Source organism: Mesoplodon bidens, assembly GCF_964165515.1.
Source record: "Mesoplodon bidens genome assembly, chromosome: 12".
NCBI classification, from domain to species: Eukaryota; Metazoa; Chordata; class Mammalia; order Artiodactyla; family Ziphiidae; genus Mesoplodon; species Mesoplodon bidens.
In genome coordinates this window covers 50392965-50413215 of record NC_138168.1, presented here as the reverse complement: position 1 = coordinate 50413215, position 20251 = coordinate 50392965, and the positions used below count along the sequence as shown (strand labels likewise).

The window sequence follows — 20251 nt, the reverse complement described above, 5'->3', positions numbered from 1 at the left end:
AGATCTTCAAGAATTTCAAGAAAATTCTTATTCTGTGAATCATTTTAATGAACTACCCTATTTTGAATAAGCTGCTTAGAAGTAGCTTGACCGAGATGCAAGGAGAAAGTTTCGAAAATGAGAGAAAATCTCAGATTTAGTGTTCTTCACAAAGATGTAAATAGATGTTTTACCTGTGCAATAAAAATAAGCTAGTTGCATGCACATGGAAAAGTAGTTAGTTGAAAAAAAGAAATGTAGTGAAAGTAAAATTTAAACTGCAGAAAATTGACTTAACAGATAGGAGTTTGGAAGTTTCCTAGAAAAGAAATTACAGGATTATAGAATGTGACCACTCTTAAGACTTTTGATCCTGTTTCAAAATTGCTATAAAGAACACTTGAACTAGTTTTGTCACAATTTATATGAGACAACATTCATTTTGCCTTACTCTAACATTGAGCATTCCTAGGGTTTTAAACTTTTGCCAGTTATGAATCCCAATGTTTTATCTTTTCTCCAAACTGCAAGGGTTTTGTTCATCTGGTAGTCCAGAAAATTTTCATGCCTGTGAATTATTTCACAAATTTTATTAATATATGAAAAAATACAGAAAAATTCACAAATTATACATGCATAGCACGATGTATAGTCACAGTGTCTACACCTATGGAGCCAGCAGTAAGATCAAGAAGCAGAATATTACCAACACCCTAGGAATGCTCTCATTTGCCTAGCCAGTTATACCATCTCCCAAAGAAAACCAACTCTCCTTCTAAACCCATAAATTAATTTTACCTAATTTTTAATCTTATATAATGAAGTATGAAATCAGTGTCTGGTTTTTTTCACTGAGTAGTATGTTTCTGAGATTCATGAATGTTTTCAAGTAGTGTAATTCACTCATCCTTACTGTTTCTACTTTTATGAAATGTCACAATTTACTTATTCATTTTACTGTCACGAACATTGGATTCTTTCCATTTGTTGGCTATTATGGACGATGGTGCCTTCAAGTATCAATGATTGTGAATTTACTAAATTTTTTCTTTTCAGTATCTTCCAATTTTTTTAAAGGTTTAAAGTTTCATTAGAAAAATCATATGCAAAATAAAAAATATATTTATCAAGAACAATAATGGCAATATTTCATTCAGCAAATTCATTTAATACATGGGTTACAGTATAGAAAGAGAAATGACAACATAAAGTCTCACACAACTAACTGATCTGGAAAACCAGTCCCTTAAAAGGCAATGGTAGTTACATTTTCCAAGCACTCTTCTTAAGTTGAGGATCCTCTGTAATTTGTTTTACATTGTTTTCTCCATAACAAGTTTAAAGATGCATGTCATTTCCTCATCACCAAGTACTTTATTCCCCAAAATGTTTAAACCAAGTACCTGATAACCAGGTGTCTCTGTTGCCTCCAATTCTTTTATTTTGTTAAGGAATATGAAACTGTTTTGAAAGTCAATCCAAGATCAAGTCCATACCAAAGTTCTAGCACTTGGATATTTGTCCTTGTTCGCTTTTTAAGAAGTATGATTAACAGTCATCAGTAGCTGCACAACTGAGATTATAATGAGTATTTTTTTTCTCTTTGTAAAGTCTGCCTACTAGTTTCTACCTCTTCCCTGCCCACCCCTGGGAGCTCCACCTCCCCAGTCAGATTTAGATTTGGGAGGAGGTGATTTTGTTCCAAGTCTCTCAGTTTCTTCTGTGGTCAAATTATATGAGTTATTTAAGATTTTTCAAAAAGGAAGAAAAAAGCAGTCTCTTTTTATTGTTTCAACAAGAAAATATTAAAAGCCTAAGAGAGGGGCTTCCCTGGTGGCGCAGTGGTTGAGAGTCCGCCTGCCCGTGCAGGGGACACGGGTTCGTGCCCCAGTCTGGGAAGATCCCACATGCTGTGGAGCGGCTAGGCCCTTGAGCCATGGCCGCTGAGCCTGCGCGTCCAGAGCCTGTGCTCCGCAACGGGAGATGACACAGCAATGAAAGGCCCGCGTACCGCAAAAATGTTCAATTATATGAAAAATTTCTACGGGCTTTTCTATATTGCCTATTTCTGGTTCTTCTGTGATAATCAAGTCAATGTCAACATTAGCATGAATGAAGTCCTGTCTGTACTACGCTTAACAGTTCCTTTGATCCCCATAAGGCAGTGTTCCTTTGTTCTCTGGAAGACGGCCTTTGGATCTAAAGTCTTACTCTTCCCAGGATTGTTTTTATTGGTTTTAATCCAACAAGTATCTTCACATCTGTATGTTTACTTGCATAAACACATTCTTCCAAGGTCCAATCCCCCCCCAGAACCACACCAGAGAAAAATAAATGATCGAGGTGCTGCAATCTCATCAATTTCTAACGTCATGATATCACCCCAAGTCCAGCATTTTTCATTAGCAGTGATGCCAGTCTCTCTGTAATATTCTTCTAAAGGGGGGTTCAAGAAGAATCACATCAAATTTGGGTGTTAGGTCTCTGATGTCACAGACTTCTATATCTGCTTGTAAGTACATAGGAGGAGTGTTAAATTTATCTATTAACTCATCCTTCAGCCTGATGAGCTCCCTCAGTTTAGGGTATTCTTCAAATCTGTCAGCCAAACCTACATCTCTGATGAAATTTTGAGGTCTATGTTCAGTGTCTACAAAATGTTGGCAGTAATCATTATGGGGATTTAAACTCTGTGTTCCCTTAAGAAGAGTACTAGAATCTTTGTAAATCTCTTCTTCATATGGCAAATTCTCTTCCTCCTATTGCATTTTTTTTTTTTTTTTTTTTTTTTTTGCGGTACACGGGCGTCTCACTGTTGTGGCCTCTCCCGTTGCAGAGCACAGGCTCCGGACGCGCAGGCTCAGCGGCCATGGCTCACGGGCCCAGCCGCTCCGCGGCGTGTGGGATCTTCCCGGACCAGAGCACGAACCCATGTCCCCTGCATCGGCAGGTGGACTCTCATCCACTGCACCACCAGGGAAGCCCCTCCTGTTGCATTTCTAATTCATCCTTATATTCTTCCATTTTGTCTTCATCTGTCTCTCCTTCATCCTGATACTTAACATTTTGCATTTGGAGCAGAAGTATCATAGGAAGCCCTGCAAGTTTCTCGTTTCAGCAATTTCTCTCTGCTCGTCTTTGCATCAATACTGGCAGCACTTTCAGCTCCCAACTGCTGCGCGAGAAGCTGTCGCGGTAACTTCTGCCGCTTCCGGATCTCCTGCAAGTGGCTGTCCATGTCCCAACCCTTGTTTTCCACTACCTCGAAAACGTGACAATTAGCGGATGAATACCTGCCCAATTTTTCTTCGGAGACTGTGGAACACAAAATTCTCCAGGAGCTTCAGGCGACGGGTACCCAGTATTTTTTCAATAGGTGTTTCCTCTTCCAATGTATTTATGCTTCACAGGTTTTTCTCCATTTGGGAATTACAAACTCATTCAGCTATATTTTTCTAGTTCTTCAAAATGATTTTGTCTTAAATATTTAACTATTATATACACTTTGAGTTAGTTTATTGAGTGATATGTTATGAATACATCTATTTTTAATCCAAATAGTTAACTCATTGCACCATAACATGAAGTAATCCACCTTTGAAACTTCGATCTTTAGTGCAGATTTCGTGACCTCATAAATTATTAACAGATGCATATGTTTACATGTGTTTTCTTTATTTCAACACGCATACTGATTTTAAACCAAAGAATTAATGTTTAATTAGAAGAAATAAAGGACTTTTAATGTTGATTAATTCTAAATGTAATTATAGATAAAGAAAAAAATACACTCAACAGAAATCTCAATCATTTGAGAAATCTCAAATCAAAAGACATGCAGAATTCATTTTGCATGCTATTTTTCCTTTTGTCATATTGGCTACCAATGCCAAATATTACTCAAATCATTTTAATTTAAAATGTTCAAAATGTCCATCAAACTCATGGCAACTAATGTAAGTACAGCTTACTCATTTTGTTTATTAATAAAGTCGTATAATTAACATTTATGTGAGCAGCACAAATTAGTATGTATATTTAAAATATGCTTTCTGGCTAGTAGATTTCTTATGTGATTGTTTTACACTGATTCTACTCCTCATTTATATCCCAGATGAACTTCAAGGGAAAATCTTTCATCTTCATTTGGAATATTCTGTCAAATCTTTCATTTTGCTCCACGGTCAAGTGATGTTTCCAGTCTCCGATGGTACCTAGTGGGATAAGCACATGCACAGCACTTGGTGAGGAGATAGCACTATCAGGACAAAAGTTTCCTGCAACCCACTCTAATCTGTTCTCCAAGGCAAGCTAAATGTCTATCTGTTAGTTCCCCATGGGGCTTGATACCTTACTTTTTTCTTATACAGGGATGAGCTAAGAAAAAATCTTAGGATGCAGTAACACAGAAAATAGAGTTATCGTCCACTTCCTTATGTACTAGACTTCCACCAGCCACTGCATTAAATTATAGCCTTTCCTTAGAAGGAAAAATAAAGCTAAAATACATGAAGAGATTAGAATATTTAAAAATATTTCAGTAAGTGCCAGGCACCACACTTGGCAAACTACATCTATAATGAATATAATTCTTAACCAACACTTCAAGGTAAATACTACTTCATTAAAAAAATTGGACCCAAATGTTTTCAAGTAATGAAATCAAAGTCACAGAGGTTGGCCAGAGCTGCCATTGCTGCAGTTTTATATGACAAAAGTTTGAAACCATCATTATTCAGACAATTTTACAATGAAGATTAATAATTTGGCATTTTTAAGGTATTAGATTTTCTTATGTAAAGGTTATTGTTGGAATGTGGAATAGTAAGCAAGCTTTTATGGGCATGAAAAATGCTTTATATGTAATCTGAGCAATGAGAAGTGAAAGCTGATAATACATGGGACAAAAGAAGAAACAATAACTTAAAAATATCAATATCTACATCAATTTCAATAAGATCTTTAGATAATTAAGATCAATCAATGCCCATCACATAATGCTAACTTATGAATATTTTAGGGAATAAAATATGAATAAATTAGAGAAGTACCCATTATGTTTTAGAATGATGTACATTAAAAGACTAAATTTAAAAAATTTTGAGCTTAAGGAGTATCAGAAGGAAAATATTTTCTTTCTTAACAACTCCTGGCATATTATAGGAGCACAATAAAAATGTATCACACATTATTGAATAATTGAATAGCAGATTAGGTTAATGAGGTATCAGTCTACTTTTGACAATGAAGGAAATCTAACACATGAGGAAATTACAATAGTTCAAACCCCGTCTCTCAAAACAAAATACATGTTAACTTTACTTCTAGGGTGTTCTAGGAAAAATAAAACAAAGACTTGCAGCTATTCTGGTCACATATATCCTTTGCCTCCAGATAAGACTTGTTAACAAATTTTCAAGAGTAGGGTCACTTGTACTAGAAGGAAAGAACCTAATATTTATAAGTCAGAATGGTTCTGTTTCCAGGGATACTTTTAGAGGCTATTTTCAGTTAGAATCTTTGGTCCTCTCTAGGCCCCAGATGGCAGTGCTCGGAAAGAAATGTTGGAAGCACTCCTTAATTAATCTAGGGGCCAAGGAGTCAAGAAAACATTCAACATTTTGCTCCTCTTAACCACTGAGCATCACCTTTGCGCAGGAAATCTCCTTCATTTGTTCTTGTCAAGTTTACAGATTTTAGAATATCATCGTAATTTGCTTGTGGATCCAGCTTCATGTTCTGAAATGTAGCCTGGTTCACAACAGCATCCAAGTCCTCTTCACTCAGTTCTTTTTCAAGAAAATTGCTGATTTTAAGCACAGAACTTCTGAGATCCTGAAAAAATTGCGTGTATAAGAGTCTATTAAACCTATAAGGAATACATGAGTTACAGACCAACATCTTTATCACATATTGGAAAACTGAAAGTGCTTGGGGTTATTCTAAGTCTAAAGTTTGACAAGAATGTATTCCTACCTTATTTGTTCTTTGAAAATGAGTGCTCTGGTTGTCAGCTGTTAGAGCATCCTACTGTTTGATTTTATAAGGAGAACTCACCTCAATTCATTCAAATAACCAACACTATTAGGATACCTAATACGTTTAAAAACCTGTGCAAGATGCTGGAGAAGGTTAAGAGAATAATAACATGCTATCTGGGTTCATTAAGAATCCACAGTATCATGAGGAGTAGAGTCAAGCAAGTAATTAAATACTATGGGCACAATAAAGAAAAGCCCAGGTCTGGATGGCTTCTTTGGTGACTTCTACAAAGCATTTAAAGAATTAACACCAACACTCATCAAGCTCTTCCAAAAAATTGAAAAAAAGGGAATACTTTCAAACTCATTCAATAAGGAGCATTATCCTGATATCACAGCCAGAAAAACACTATGGGAAAAGAAAATTAAAGACCAATATCATGAAAGATAAAAATGCAAAAATCCCCAACAAATTAATAGCAAAATAAACCAACAACACATTAAGAGAATTATATACCATGATCAAGTGGGATTTACTCCTGTGATGCAAGCAAGGTTAAACATATGATAATCAATAACGTAATACCACATTTACAGAAAAAAGATAAAGAAACGGCATGATTATCTCAACTGATGAAGAAAAAGCATTTGACAATATCCTTCACCTTTTTGTGACAAAACACTGAATGAAGGAAGAATAGAAGGAAACTACCTCCACCTAAAAGGTCATATATGAATTACCTACTACTAAAATTGTACTCAATGGTGACAGACTGGAAGATACTTTGCAAAGATCAAGAACAATGCATTTTTTTTCAGCATAGTACTGGAAGTCCAAGCCAGAGCAATTAGGTAAGAAAAAGAAATCACCAGCATCCAAACTGGAAAAGAAGTAAAATTATTTCTCTTCACAGACAATATGATTTTATACATAGAAGACCCTAAGATTCTGCAAAACAAACTGTTAGGACTAATATACAAATTTTAAAATGTTGCACAGTATAAAACCAACAGGCAAAAGTCAGTTGCTTTTCTATATAATAATAAAGAAAAATCCAAATGGAAATTTTTTTTAAATTCCATTTACAAGTTCAGCAAAAAGAAAAAAATACTTAGGAATAAACTTAACCAAGAGGTGAAAGATTTGTGTACTCAGAACTGCAAGCCACTGCAAAAGAAATTAAAGAAGACACAAATAACTGGACCAACATCCAATGTTGATGAATTGGAAGACTTAATAATGTCAAGATATCAATACTACCCAAAGTGATCCGCAGATCAGTACATTTTCTTCTAAAATTTATGTGGAATCTCAAGGGACCCTGAAAGTCTAAAGCAATCATGAAAACAGAGAGGAAAGTTGGAGGCATCAGACTCCTGAGTTCAAAACTTACCACAAAACCACAGTTATCAAAACAGTGTGGTGCTGACATAAAGTCAGACAGATAGGTCAATGGAACAGAATGTACAGCCCAGAAAGAAACCCTTACATATAAGATCAAATGAATTTTGAGAAGGGTACCAAGATCATTCAATGGAGAAAGGACAGCTTTTTCAATAAATAATTTTGAGAAAACTGAATGTCTACATGCAAAAGAATAACTATGGTATGCTATTTATACCATTTACAAAAATTAACTCAAAATGAATTAGGCTTAAATATATTTCTCCAAGGATAATATATAAAAAATGCATAAGCACATGAAAAGATACTCAACATTATTAATCACTAAGGAAACATAAAACAAAACCAACAATGAGATACTTCACAAGGACTAGAATGATTTGACAGAATATTCCAAATATTTATTTAAATAAATAAAATAACAAGTGTTGATGAAGATGTGGAGTAATTAGAAATACCTCATGTACTACTAGTAGGAATAAAATGGTGCAGTCAGTATGGAAAATAGTATGAATAGTATGGTGGTTCCTCAAAAAAATAAGTATATAATTACGATGTCATCCAACAATTCCACTTGGGGGTATAAACCCACAAGAATTCAAAGGGGTACAACAAAGGGGTACTTCCCTTGCTACGTTTCTGATAGTATCTTTTCTGTTACCTGCTTTCTCTCCATACCCAAACTGTTTGTCTTAATGTCTCTCAATTACAGACTCTAGTTCTTTTTTTTCTCTCTCCTCTTTCTCCCTTTCTTTCTTCCTCCTCTTTTTCTACCTTTCCCACTCTCAATTTTATGCACAATCATAGTTTCAGTTATAGTCTATACAGTGATACAAGGATAACTAGGAGAATGCAGTTCATTAACCAAGATAAGAAAGGGTCTCAAAGGAATAATTTTAAAAACAAAACACTCCTCCTACCTTCTTCATCTCCTCATACATCATGAACAAAATATTGAAGTCATGTCTGTGTTCATACCAGCCTCTGATGTGATCAAACCAAAGGCTTCCCATAACTGTGGAAAATTAATACATAAGAAGGTAAAAATATTGAACTAATTGAACAGCAAACTACAGTTTTTCTTTTCTGGATCATCAAGACAAATCAAGCACCAACCACTGGACTAGATCTATGCTACCTTTTTTAAATGGTGTTTGGGCAAACAAGTACATGGTTTTCACAGAAACCTGCCTTTGCAAGGTACTCTGTGTATGTAAGGAATAGGGAATTCAGAAAAAACAATCTCAAAAAATTCATTTTGAAGATTTCTTTAAGATAAGCCCCTTCCTTTTCCTACTTCCTCCACATGAAAACATAAGTCTTTGTTTCCCCTCTTGTTGCCTATTGTAAGATCTGTTCAGAGCAAGTTTAGCTATCTATTTATATTGGGTTGGCCAAAAAGTTCCTTCGGTTTTCGCTGTAAGATGTTACAGAAAAACCCGAAGGAACTTTTTGGCCAACCCAGTATTTATCTAACCTGAATATAACTTTTGAAATGAGTGAGAGCCCTGATTGCACATTCCACAAGCCTCTTGCATCAATTAATCCTCCTCAGTGCTGGAATGAACATTTCACAGCTGCCATATAAGGCCTACCCAAGCGCCATGACAGAGAACAAAAACTTCACCCAATCTAAACATTAGCTATATTGAAACACCTGGATCTAACTTTGGATCTAACCAGTTTGAATTGCTAGGCCATTTGTAGATCTCTTTTCATTTGGTCAAAATATATCTTTGCAACCTTGACAATGCCCAGAGTGGTCCTGCTGAGGATAGAAAAGCCTTTGGGTGACAGATTAAGTTGACAGACAATAGTGACCACTTATGTGCAATTCCCCCTTCTATGATTACCCTTCTCCAACTCTCCAAACCTTTTTCCATAGGTTTGAGAATTGTTGACTAAACAGCAACATTGCCTCATAAACATGTTGCCTGAGAAATGAATTAATAGTTACCTTTTCCATCTAGAAACCTTTTCATGAAATGTTCTATGTTATCTGAAGGTTCAAATGTAAGTAACCAATTTGAAAAATGAAAATATGAAGTCAAAATATCCTTAGGGTTTCTATAGATGTAAACAATCTGCAGGGGGAAGAGTGAAACAATTTTAACAATTATTGGTCATCTTAACAGATTTTTTAATATCTACATAGTATTACATCATATGAATGCATAATAATTTATTTTATCTAGGAAAATCACAATACTGTTTTAGGGAAAGACAACTAATTTCAATAAAAGCATAAGAAAAAGGAAAAATGTGGAATTATGAAGGTAACAGGGTCAGATATACTTATAATGGACTTTAATTAAATCTTCAAAAAATTCTGTTGATTTACATTTATAACTACTTGATAACCTAGCAAAAATACCAAAAGCTTCTAAACTTATTTACAAGACTAGAATAAAAGCAATACTAAAATAAAGATAGAACAATTGCAAAAAATTAAAGTATATTTTAAAATAATTACAGATAAAAATTTCTGAGTAAAAGAAAACAAAACTCTTCTGGTAGTATGTTAAAACAAGTACTAAACTATGAACAGGTAGGATTTATTCCAGAAATAGAACATTAGTAAATTATTAATGAATTTCATTTCACTATAAATTGAAGGGAGATTTGGGGAGGAGGGGAGACGTGGTACCGTCACATTTGTCAAAAAAGGCATTTTATGTGAGTAAATCTTTTCTGAACAGCAAAAAGAAAAAAAAAAGTAAAACTCCAAGTAAACTAAGAACAGAAAAAAATTATTTCTCGGCATTATGTGCCTCAAAAATCAATTGCAAAACAAAGCAAAACAAAAAAAGAAAACCAAGAAAAGATATTAAAAATGCTACAGGGCTTCCCTGGTGGCGCAGTGGTTGAGAGTCCGCCTGCCGATGCGGGGGACACAGGTTCGTGCCCCTGTCTGGGAAGATCCCACATGCCGTGGAGCGGCTAGGCCCGTGAGCCATGGCCGCTGAGCCTGCGCGTCCGGAGCCTGTGCTCCACAACGGGAGAGGCCACAGCAGTGAGAGGTCCGCATACCGCAAAAAAAAAAAAAAAAAAAGAAAATGCTACAAAGACAAGAGAACAACATTCATCATCACCTCCATTATTCTGTTTTTTTCTGAGATTTTAACTAAGGAAATAGAAGTGCAAATATTGGAAAATAAAGGAATATAAAATGTATTATTATTTTAAGAAGAAATATATTCCAGAGAATATAGGGAAAATTAATAAAACTAATAAGAGAAATTAAGGAAGCCAAATATAATAGTGTACCAAAATCAGTGCCATTTACTTTATAACTAAACAGAAAAAATAATTGTGAAAAAATTACCTGTTCATAATATCCATAAAATAGGAATAAAAAACTGCAACTTCAGAAAAAAAATGCGTAAAAACATGCAGAGAAAAACATAGCACATGAGGTGGGTTTGAAAGTAAACCTGATAAACAGAGCATCAGAATAATGCAGGATGAAACGTTGGAGTACTGCAATGCTAATGATTGTCCTAGAATTAATCTATATAATTGATCAATTCTAATCAATATCTAAATATTATTGAGGGAATAAACATTAAAAATAAAGTTGATAGCAATTTGCCTTATCAGTTATAATATGAAGAACTATCACATATTAAACAGATCGTACCAATTTTGGTATGAAGAATGCAGGGTCAGAGGGAGGAACTATGGAAACGTAGTATATCAAAGTGCAGACTTCAAATTAGTAGGAAAGACTAAATACTTAACAACTCATAGATGGTCAACTGGCCAACCCCCTAGCAAATATCATGCAATAGTCATATTTCAAATCACATGTATTGCCAGATATAATTTACAGTGAAATGTAAAAAAATAAATACATAAAGTTAATTAGAAAAAATCTGAAGTGTATTTGCATATATTTCCTTTTTTTGGTGGGGAAATGTTTTCTTGGCAAGACACAAGATCCAGAAGCTATGAAAGAAAGATTGAAAGGTTGATTCTATAATATTAGAATCATTCAACAATTTGTAAAGGTAAATTGTTAATTGGGAAAATATTTCCCCCATATAAAGGCTTCTGCAAAACAGTAAATAAAAGACAAGCTAGAGAAAAATGGGCAAAGAATATAATGGATATTTCAAGATCTCAAAATATAAAAAAAGATGCTCAAACTTATTAAAAACAAAAAGGTTGCAGTTACTTAAGAATGAGATTGCTTTTACCTAGCACACAATCTCTGGTGAGTGTGTGAGGAAAAAGTCATTCTTGCTATTTGAGAAGTGTGAATTGATACATTATAGAAGGCAAATAGATAATAAGTACCAACACAAAACTTTTGGACACTTTAACCTGAAAATTCTACTTTTAGGAAAGCATTTCATCAGAACAAAAAAGTGCAAAGATCTATGAGAATGTTTATTGCTATATGATATGTTCATTGGCTGCCACCTACCTGTCCATCAACACACATTCAATATTGTGTAGTCATACAACAAAATCCTACTAAACCATTAAAAACTAGAACTATACATGCTGACATAAAATTATTTTTACTATATGTTACATAATTATACTGCAAACAATGATGTATGGTGACCCAATTTATATATATTCTTATAATTTTGTATATATTTTTATTATGTAAAACGAGATTATAAAGACTATAGTAATCACATTTGAAAAGATGTGGATGAATGGGGCTGGAAAACAATATCTGAATAAAGTAATTTTTTCTGTGAAAAATGTCTATAAGCTATTTCTGTGACTTACTTTAGCTTTTTGTTTCTTGAGACCTTTCGGTGCTAAATAATATGGGATGTGGGAAGTGAAGAGACGAGGGGATGGTCTGTTGACATGGTCTATTTTCTCTATACTGTGTTCCAGGAAGGGGACTCTATCACATGTGTTCACCAGTTCACTTCTGTTACGATGTCCTTCAAAATAAATCAAGCTTAATATCTGCTGAGTCCAGATTGTACCTGTGAAAACAGATCATCTTGCTTTCAACACTGAGTTAATTTTTAATTATAAATGTCAACAGTAAGGCTGTCCTCAAAATTATTTGGAACTTTTATTTCTTTTAATCACTCTAAGGATGCCAATAATTTGCCCAATTTTTTGTTTGTCTGCATTTACATTAAAATTAATGAAGATAAAATCAAGGACTCAGTTTCTTTTTCACTCTGAAGAGCTGTGATCGTTCTGACTCCATGATAGCAGTGATTCAGATTAATCTTTCACCTCTTCTCTTTCCTGTACTTCAAGTAAAGTCTGTTTCCACGATTTTCTCTGACTACCTTTGTTTCTCTTTCGTTAGTCTCCTTTCTTAGAGTGTTATATTTTAGAAGACAAGTTAAGAACTCAAGTCCTCTTTTACTTTTTTTGTTTACTTATTGTGTAGCATAAGTCTTCCCACACAATATTGAATAACAGTAGTGACAGCAGGCATTCTTTTCTTGTTCCTGATTTTAAATGTAATATTTATTTGTATCACTGTTGCACATGATATTGTGGAAATTTTGGTAAATTCTCTTTATCAAGTTGAAGAAGTTCCCTTTTCTCCTTAGTTTGCTAATGGCTTTCATTATGAATGACTGCTGAATTTTTTGAATGCTTTATTGAGACGATAATTAAGGCTTTCTCTTATACTTCAGTAATGTGGGTGAACTACATTAATAATTTTTTAAACCAATCTTGACTCTTGAAATAAACCCACTTTTGTCATAGTGTATTTATGTTTTAACATTGCTAAATGTGTTTTGCTTATATTGTGTTTAGGATTTTTGCATTTTTGTCCATGAATATACCATCAATGTTCTAAAAGGATGTGAGATGCTAAAAGTCTCACAATGTCACTACGCAACCGATGTACCTACGTGATAGATTTGATGCAATTTATAGTGAATCCTGGGGAGACTCACTAATCTCCCCTCCAAGATGAGCAAGAATCCAGCAAGCTGCACTGGGGACTGGTGTGTTGTGTCCCAAACACTAGACTAGGATTAATGGGAAAGAAAAGACTCTTTTATGGACTGCATTGCTTGACCTAAAACTAAGCAAACTGAGATACCACTAACATCTAATGCAGGAAAAAAATAGCTCAATCAGATGTGCTCATAAGTTCTGAGAGTGGAAGAATTCAGGGGTAAAGCAATGTGTCACTAATTTGAGGAAAGTAAACAAGGTCATGAGTTTCAAAGTAGGTTAAAAGGGAGGGACTGGAGCATTTTCATGAAAATCAGGAATACTTTTTTTTATTGCCTTAGACTCCAGTATATCTTTGAACCACATTAAGTACTCTGTACAACATGGCTTCAATGGCACCAGTCATCTTATCATCCTATGTTCTGAAAAGTGCAATATAAAAAATAAGGTTGGGTTTTTGTCTTCTTTTTTTTTTTGGAATGTAAGGTTAAGAGCAATTCATTTTAGTTTAAAATTATTGCATTATTCTAGGGAAATAAAAAGCAATTAGAGTAATTGAGAAGAATACTATGAATTAGTTCTGACTGAGACATGATGGTAACAAAAATCTTCCTAGGTTTTTAAATATATTTTCTTCCATTCTCAGACCAAGCTTTTCTTCCATTCTCAGACCAAGCCAACAGGTCAGTATTTACCAAGTACCTCCTCTTAGTTCAATATTTGGTTTCTTCATATATTCCATCAGAAATGACAATATATGCATTTCAAATGCATAGAGATTTGAGATTTATTTAACTTTTTCTGATTCTAAACAGTTCTGTAAATGTAGATGGGTTACCATCAATGTCTGGAAAAGGGCACATTTGTCCACATGAATTACCAAACCACGGTGAGGACTAAAACAGGTGGCCACTCCTCAAACTTACCAGATTTTGGATATGTAATTAAAAACACATCATCATCTCTAATTTCAAAATCATCTAAATGTTCTATAAGATCAAGATCAAGTAAAGAACGTTGAAAATAATAGCCTTTAAAGTTCAATAAATATGAGTCTGTGTTGTCCATAATTATTCACCTACAAGTAAAAACAGATACAATTATTTCAAAGTTCTGAGTATTTCATAATAACGACTAACACTTCCTGAGTGTTCAGTATGTGCAAAATGTCCCATGTGTATCAACTCATTTAGCATACAAACCACCTTCTCTATATTAAATCATTTACTCTTCACAGCAACCCAAAGTTGCTAAAGGTATTGTTATTACAACTACTTCAAGGATTAAGAAACTAAGATACTAAAAGGTTGAACATCTTCTCCTAAAACCCCATGAATGAGTTATAATCATGATTCCAAATATACAGATGAGGAAATTAAGGCACAAGAGGTTCTGTAAACTGTTCAAGGTGGCCCAGCTGCAAGAGTGATGCCAGACAATTTAGCCAGAGTCCATGCTTTTAATCACTTTATCATATTTTCTTAATACTTTATATTTTTATTCTTTTTTTTTTCTTTTGCGGTACGCGGGCCTCTCACTGTTGTGGCCTCTCCCATTGTGGAGCACAGGCTCCGGACACTCAGGCTCAGCGGCCATGGCTCATGGGCCCAGCCACTCTGCGGCATGTGGGATCCTCCCAGACCGGGACACGAACCCGTGTCCCCTGCATCGGCAGGCGGACTCTCAACCACTGCGCCACCAAGGAAGCCCTATATTTTTATTCTTACATTTTTTTCATTGTTCCAGAAATATAAAATTCTTTAATTAATACAATTTATATTTCTTTTTTTTTTCTGGAGCATAAATAATCTGCTGTCTGTGAAAGAAGCTTCTGAGGCTTTGAGATTTGATACACTGTTTGAAATGAATTGTGGGAAATGTTTTGCATGAGAAATACTAATTGCATTTACTTTGTAAATGTTCCCTCATATAGTTGCAAGATGCTTTATGGTAATCGTCATATTTTCCAAAAGGAGTTTTTTATCAGAATTCTGAAATAAATCTAAAAATGAAAGCCAAAAATCAGAAACAAACTGTCTAAAGATACACCTGTTCAAAAATTGGACCAGAGACTTCCCTGGTGGCTCAGTGGTTAAGAATCTGCCTGCCAGTGCTGGGGACATGGGTTTAATCCCTGGTTGGGGAAGATCCTACATGTCGCAGAGCAGCTAAGCCTGTGCGCCACAACTACTGAGCCCACGTGTCACAACTACGGAAGACCATGCACCTAGAGCCCATGCTCCACAATAAGAGAAGCCACCGCAATGAGGAGCCCGCGTACCACAACGAAGAGTAGCCCCCCACTCACCACAACTAGAGAAAGCCTCTGCGCAATAACGAAGACCCAACACAGCCTAAATAAATAAGTAAATAAATAATTTTTTTAAGTTTAAATTTGGACCAGGCAAATATTTCTTTATTAGCCATGCCTGAGAAATGTTGAATGTGAAATAGGTGAGGGATCCCAGAAGTTCTAATAACGTTAGATTTAGAGCAAACATATATTTTCATTATGCACTTTTAAAATTTTCTGTGAACACCAAGAAAATGAATTTGTTAAAAAGCTGTACATATGGTTTTGTCTAAATTGCATGTCAAGAAACAATTAATCCCTTTACAAACAATCAAACTTGAAGTGAAAGCCAAGGATGACAGTGTGAGTCACTGTCACATACCTCCTGATGCCCCACAAAGCCACCCCAAACAGGCCCTAAAAAACACCAATTTCAGAAATTCAGAATGCTGAGAAGAGAGGAAAGAGTGCCAGGCAGCTCACAGAAACATTCTGAACATCACTCTTTTTGTTATTTGTAAGCTTAATCTCTCTTGCACTGTCTCAGAAGAGAGAAAATTAGAGAGCTTTGTGTCACATAAACAAGAGAAAAAGAGTTTAGATTCATATAGGATCTCAGTATTGGCAAATCATATATTGTTTGTATCTCCTTGATGAATATAGAAGAAAGTGCTTGGATAAAGAGATAGGACATCTAATGTCTCCCTCTTATTCATTCACTGAAGTCTGAAAGAATAGAAAGAAAAACAGAAAATTGAGGAGAAAAAAATAAATACATTTGTATGCTGAAGAGAGGGTGAGACTTGAAAAGGCTCTAAATCTACCCTTTTTCTACTCACTGTTACAGATAAACTGAGGAAGCAAAATCCACTTCTGATATAACTTTAAGGATGATAGTGACCCACTTGTGGTTGAGAAAGAAATATTCCCTGCAGAGTTTGTCTTGGCCAATGAGTAGTGTTCCAGGGTGTAAACAGCTAGCTCAATTTGGATAAATAAATTGGGTAAGATTTAGTTGGCATTAAGATTATCTGGTTACTCCAGAAAAAGCAAAGGAGTCAAATACTAGAGAACTTCAGGTACACAGTAGTCCTGTTTACTTAATTTTGGCATTCCGTACAAAACACAAATCAATCTGTGTGATACACCACATCAACAGATTGAAGGATAAAAACTATATGATGATCTCAATAGATGCAGAAAAAGTTTCTGAAAAAATTCAAAAACACCCATTTGTGATTTAAAAAACTCTCCAGAAACTAGTTTACCTAGTTCTCCACATTGGGGGGGAATCAGATATCATGAAGTGGCTCAGAGGTATGCTAATGGGGAAATGCTGTGTGGGCTATACATTTTATCACTTGTACTTAATTGTCACACAAGCATTGTACATGTGCTTTTAGCAATGCACTTAAAACAAGCAGTGATACATGTCATGGATAGTTATACTCTGTGACAACTTCACTAGAGAATTTTCTTTTCATCCTGAACCTTGGGGTCAAAAGTATTGTTAGAAGTAAAACAATAAATTTCCATTTTGATAGGAAGACAAACACTTGGTAACAGTGCAATTGAATTAGTTGGATGGTTCTTACAGGTCTGGTCCAGATTTTTATGTCAGCTGTCTTCCACTGCTATTGTCTTCTTCTCGTCCTGGTGTGGGTGTCATTTGGGGTCAGCAGTCTTTTCTATAGACAGTCCAATGCAGAGACCCTTCTTAAATGGAAATACTAATTCAGGAGTCAATTCCCTTCAGTTCTGTTGTACATGTGCTAGTTAAGAGTACCTGATAACAGTCCTTTTATTTAGTTTGGAGATAGTCCTTTAAATGATGTCTTTTCCAGTATGCATATCTTCTTAGATGTAGGTCACAGGGCATCTGATCTTCAACCAAAGAGAGATTACTGTGATCTGCTTTAGAAACAAGCTTAGAATATTCTTTTACTAATTCAATTAAACTTTATAATAATGTAACATAGCAACAAGGAGACATCTTGGACATAGATAATAAATGCAAAGCCTCAGTAAATACAAAACTTCAATATCCACAAACATATACTATTGAAACATAATTTTTCTCTCTGGATTATCCTCATTTTTACCAAATCCAGCTAAATTAGGGCTGATTTGTTCAAAATAAGTCTGGTTTCAATAAACATGGCCTGATTATTCATATAAATGTAATTGCTCATATAGGCTCTTTTCAATTGGCTGCACTGGAACTTTTCATTAGGAATCTCAGATTGGACTTTTAAAAGGCCTTTCAAGGCCAGGAAAGCCATGCCAATGGCTTGCTTTCAGATTCTGCCTGTGATATACATATATATTGGGCAAATTTGTCTCTTTTCCAGGTCACCAGAATATCTAGATTTCTGCACATGCCAAGAGACAGTTTTTTCCATTCATCTGATAAGGTTGCTCAGAACCCAAGAGTCTCCAATTTCTGGAGGAACCAGGCAGCAGGAAAAGAAAAATATTTTAATTTTAAACACAAGTGTAAATTACCAAACTGTTGTAAATCACGAGTAGCTTGAGGAAAAGGGCTTTTTTATATCTGAAAAACAAAGATTAGAAGCCAGTAGTATGTCAGACGAGTCATAAAAATTAGTCATATTTAGTAGTTCATTTAATCCCATATAATTAATCTTTGTTCTGTTTGAGCCCAGTTTTTCCATTAGTTTCATTGACCTTGGCTGATGATTGAGGATGATAGTGACAGTGATAATTTCAAGAAGTTCATGAAGTTTTTGTTAAGGCTTGTATGATTTGTCCAGTGAAGTGGATGTCTTGATCACTGGAGATTGTAGAAGGTACACTCCAAGTGGGAAACACATTTTCTAACCTTTTCCTTTTCATTGTGAGGGCATCAGCCCTGCAGCCAGGGAAAACTTTAACCCACTGAATAGAAAATGAGGTTTGTCAGGGAGCCAGGAAAAGTCAAGTAGCCATCTTGGACTTCCCATAGCCCTGATTTTTAAAAATATACAGCTATTGTTTATTCATTTTAAATTTCCTGATTTAGGAGTAGACCATTTCCATGCTATAAGGTCACCAGAATGGCAGAAGTCTGACAATGAGGAGCTCAGTCTTAATGATGTACAAAATTCTTTTCTCAAAGTGCCTTTTTCACAACCCTTTTATCACTTTCTGGATTCATATTAATTTGACCCTTATTTTTTCCATCCAGAAACAGCCAACTGTAGGACAAAATTATTGGCATCATTATTTTCCTCAACAAAAATATTTCCAGTCTTTATATCTTCTCTCGCTGGCAATGTATCTCCTACTTGCATTACACATTGAAATGTTTCCTATATAATTTTAGTAGTTTTCATTACATATTATAATTTTTAACCCTTAAAAAAAAAACCCTTGTTCTCTAGTGAGAACTAAGAAGAAAGCAATTGTGAATTGCTTGTCATATTGGCATTATCTGATTAGCAAATTTAAGAACATATTCTATAACCTCTAAAAACATGCATTTTCCCAAAGCACAATTTCTTTTCTCAAAGTGGCGCAAGACATGTGTCTAATAAACACAAACATCTTTAGTTTCCCTCTTGCAAGAAGATAAAAGAAGGTAAATTTAGATTTGTTTCATTTGTAAGCACTTACCTTTCTTTAAGCCAATTAAATAAAGCTCATTTTCAAATTAACCTCAGCAATATTATCCAAAGACAAAGACACATACTGAGACATACATACATCCAAACAAACAGAGATCTCTTTGTTTCATCTTTTTATATTTCATGAATCAGGCATTGCAATTAAACTTACCAGTTTATGAATAACAGTCAGAATAGTCAAATTTACACATTTGATTTTAAAAGGCTTCTTTTTCTTCCCTTTTTTCCTCCCTTGGCTGAAGTTCTACTAATTAACCCAAGGCTGAAGTCCCAGGCAAAGTGGGCTGTGTTTGTACTTCAAGGACATGATAAGAGTTAACTTCAAGTTTTCTCCTAAGAATATTTTTGTTCTCTCAGGGTCAGTGTTTTGAAAAAAGTATTTTATCAAGCCAGCTTTCTATAACTGCACATGGGTAAAGGACCAGTTTTGGAATTTCAAAAGAGTTTCATCTCAACAAATTTTCTCCAGAGTCTGAAGAATATTGTGACCACACAGTGTTAAATTATTTTTTCCTTATTTATAGATTTATAATTATAGGTTGACCAGTCTGCCAAAATATTCCTTAGAGGGTTGTCAGTTGGAATTGAAGAAGCACTTCCCATGTTGAGTCAAATTAAACACTGCCATACTCCCTCTGAAGACTGTAGGTGAGAATCCTTCCTTGTAGCTTCTAGATTATGGTATTTGTTGAAAATCTTTGACATTCCTTGGCTTACATCACTCCAAACTCAGCCTCTGTCATCACATGGCCATTTCACTCCATATCTTTCTTCTTCTTAAAAGGACACCAGTTTTATTAGATTAAGGCCACACACCACTCCAGTGTCTGAATATAATTAATTATATGTACAATGACCCTATTTCCAAAAAAATGTTACATTTTGAAGTAATGGGGGTTAAGACATTAACATGCCCTTTAGGGATAATTCAAGCTATAGCAAGTTTAATAGATTTTTTTTTTCATATCTATCTCATCCTTTCAAGGATGCTACAAGGTTTTATGTGCTGTGCTTATACTCCATGACCATTTTCCCTTGACCGTAAGTTTACTGCTCACAGAAGCTA

General features: G+C 34.9%; 1 protein-coding gene and 1 pseudogene across 2 annotated transcripts; both read right to left on the bottom strand.

Annotated features, from left to right (window-relative positions):
- Window positions 1-636: 636 nt before the first annotated feature.
- LOC308626240 (N(6)-adenosine-methyltransferase non-catalytic subunit METTL14-like) lies at window positions 637-3217 on the bottom strand (annotated as a pseudogene). The gene is made up of 2 exons: window positions 3050-3217; window positions 637-2738 (listed from the first exon to the last, which is right to left on the bottom strand). The product of its transcript is annotated as a N(6)-adenosine-methyltransferase non-catalytic subunit METTL14-like (transcript).
- On the bottom strand, window positions 2939-16482 carry LOC308625850 (amine sulfotransferase-like). The gene is made up of 7 exons (XM_081250438.1): window positions 16399-16482; window positions 14193-14344; window positions 12112-12320; window positions 9323-9449; window positions 8286-8380; window positions 5628-5814; window positions 2939-4193 (listed from the first exon to the last, which is right to left on the bottom strand). The coding sequence occupies exons 2-7, from the start codon at window positions 14332-14334 to the stop codon at window positions 4072-4074; spliced, it is 882 nt and encodes a 293-aa protein (XP_081106564.1). The 5' UTR covers window positions 14335-14344; window positions 16399-16482; the 3' UTR covers window positions 2939-4071.
- Window positions 16483-20251: the final 3769 nt, after the last annotated feature.

Coding starts and splice junctions, on each gene's coding strand:
- LOC308625850 (XM_081250438.1), bottom strand. CDS start 14,334: ATGGACAACACAGACTCATATTTATTGAACTTTAAAGGCTATTATTTT. Junction 9,450..12,111: donor TCAAGAAACAAAAAGCTAAA/GTAAGTCACAGA, acceptor TTCCCCCTGCAG/ATTGTTTACATCTATAGAAA. Junction 5,815..8,285: donor TGTATGAGGAGATGAAGAAG/GTAGGAGGAGTG, acceptor CAATTTTTTCAG/GATCTCAGAAGTTCTGTGCT.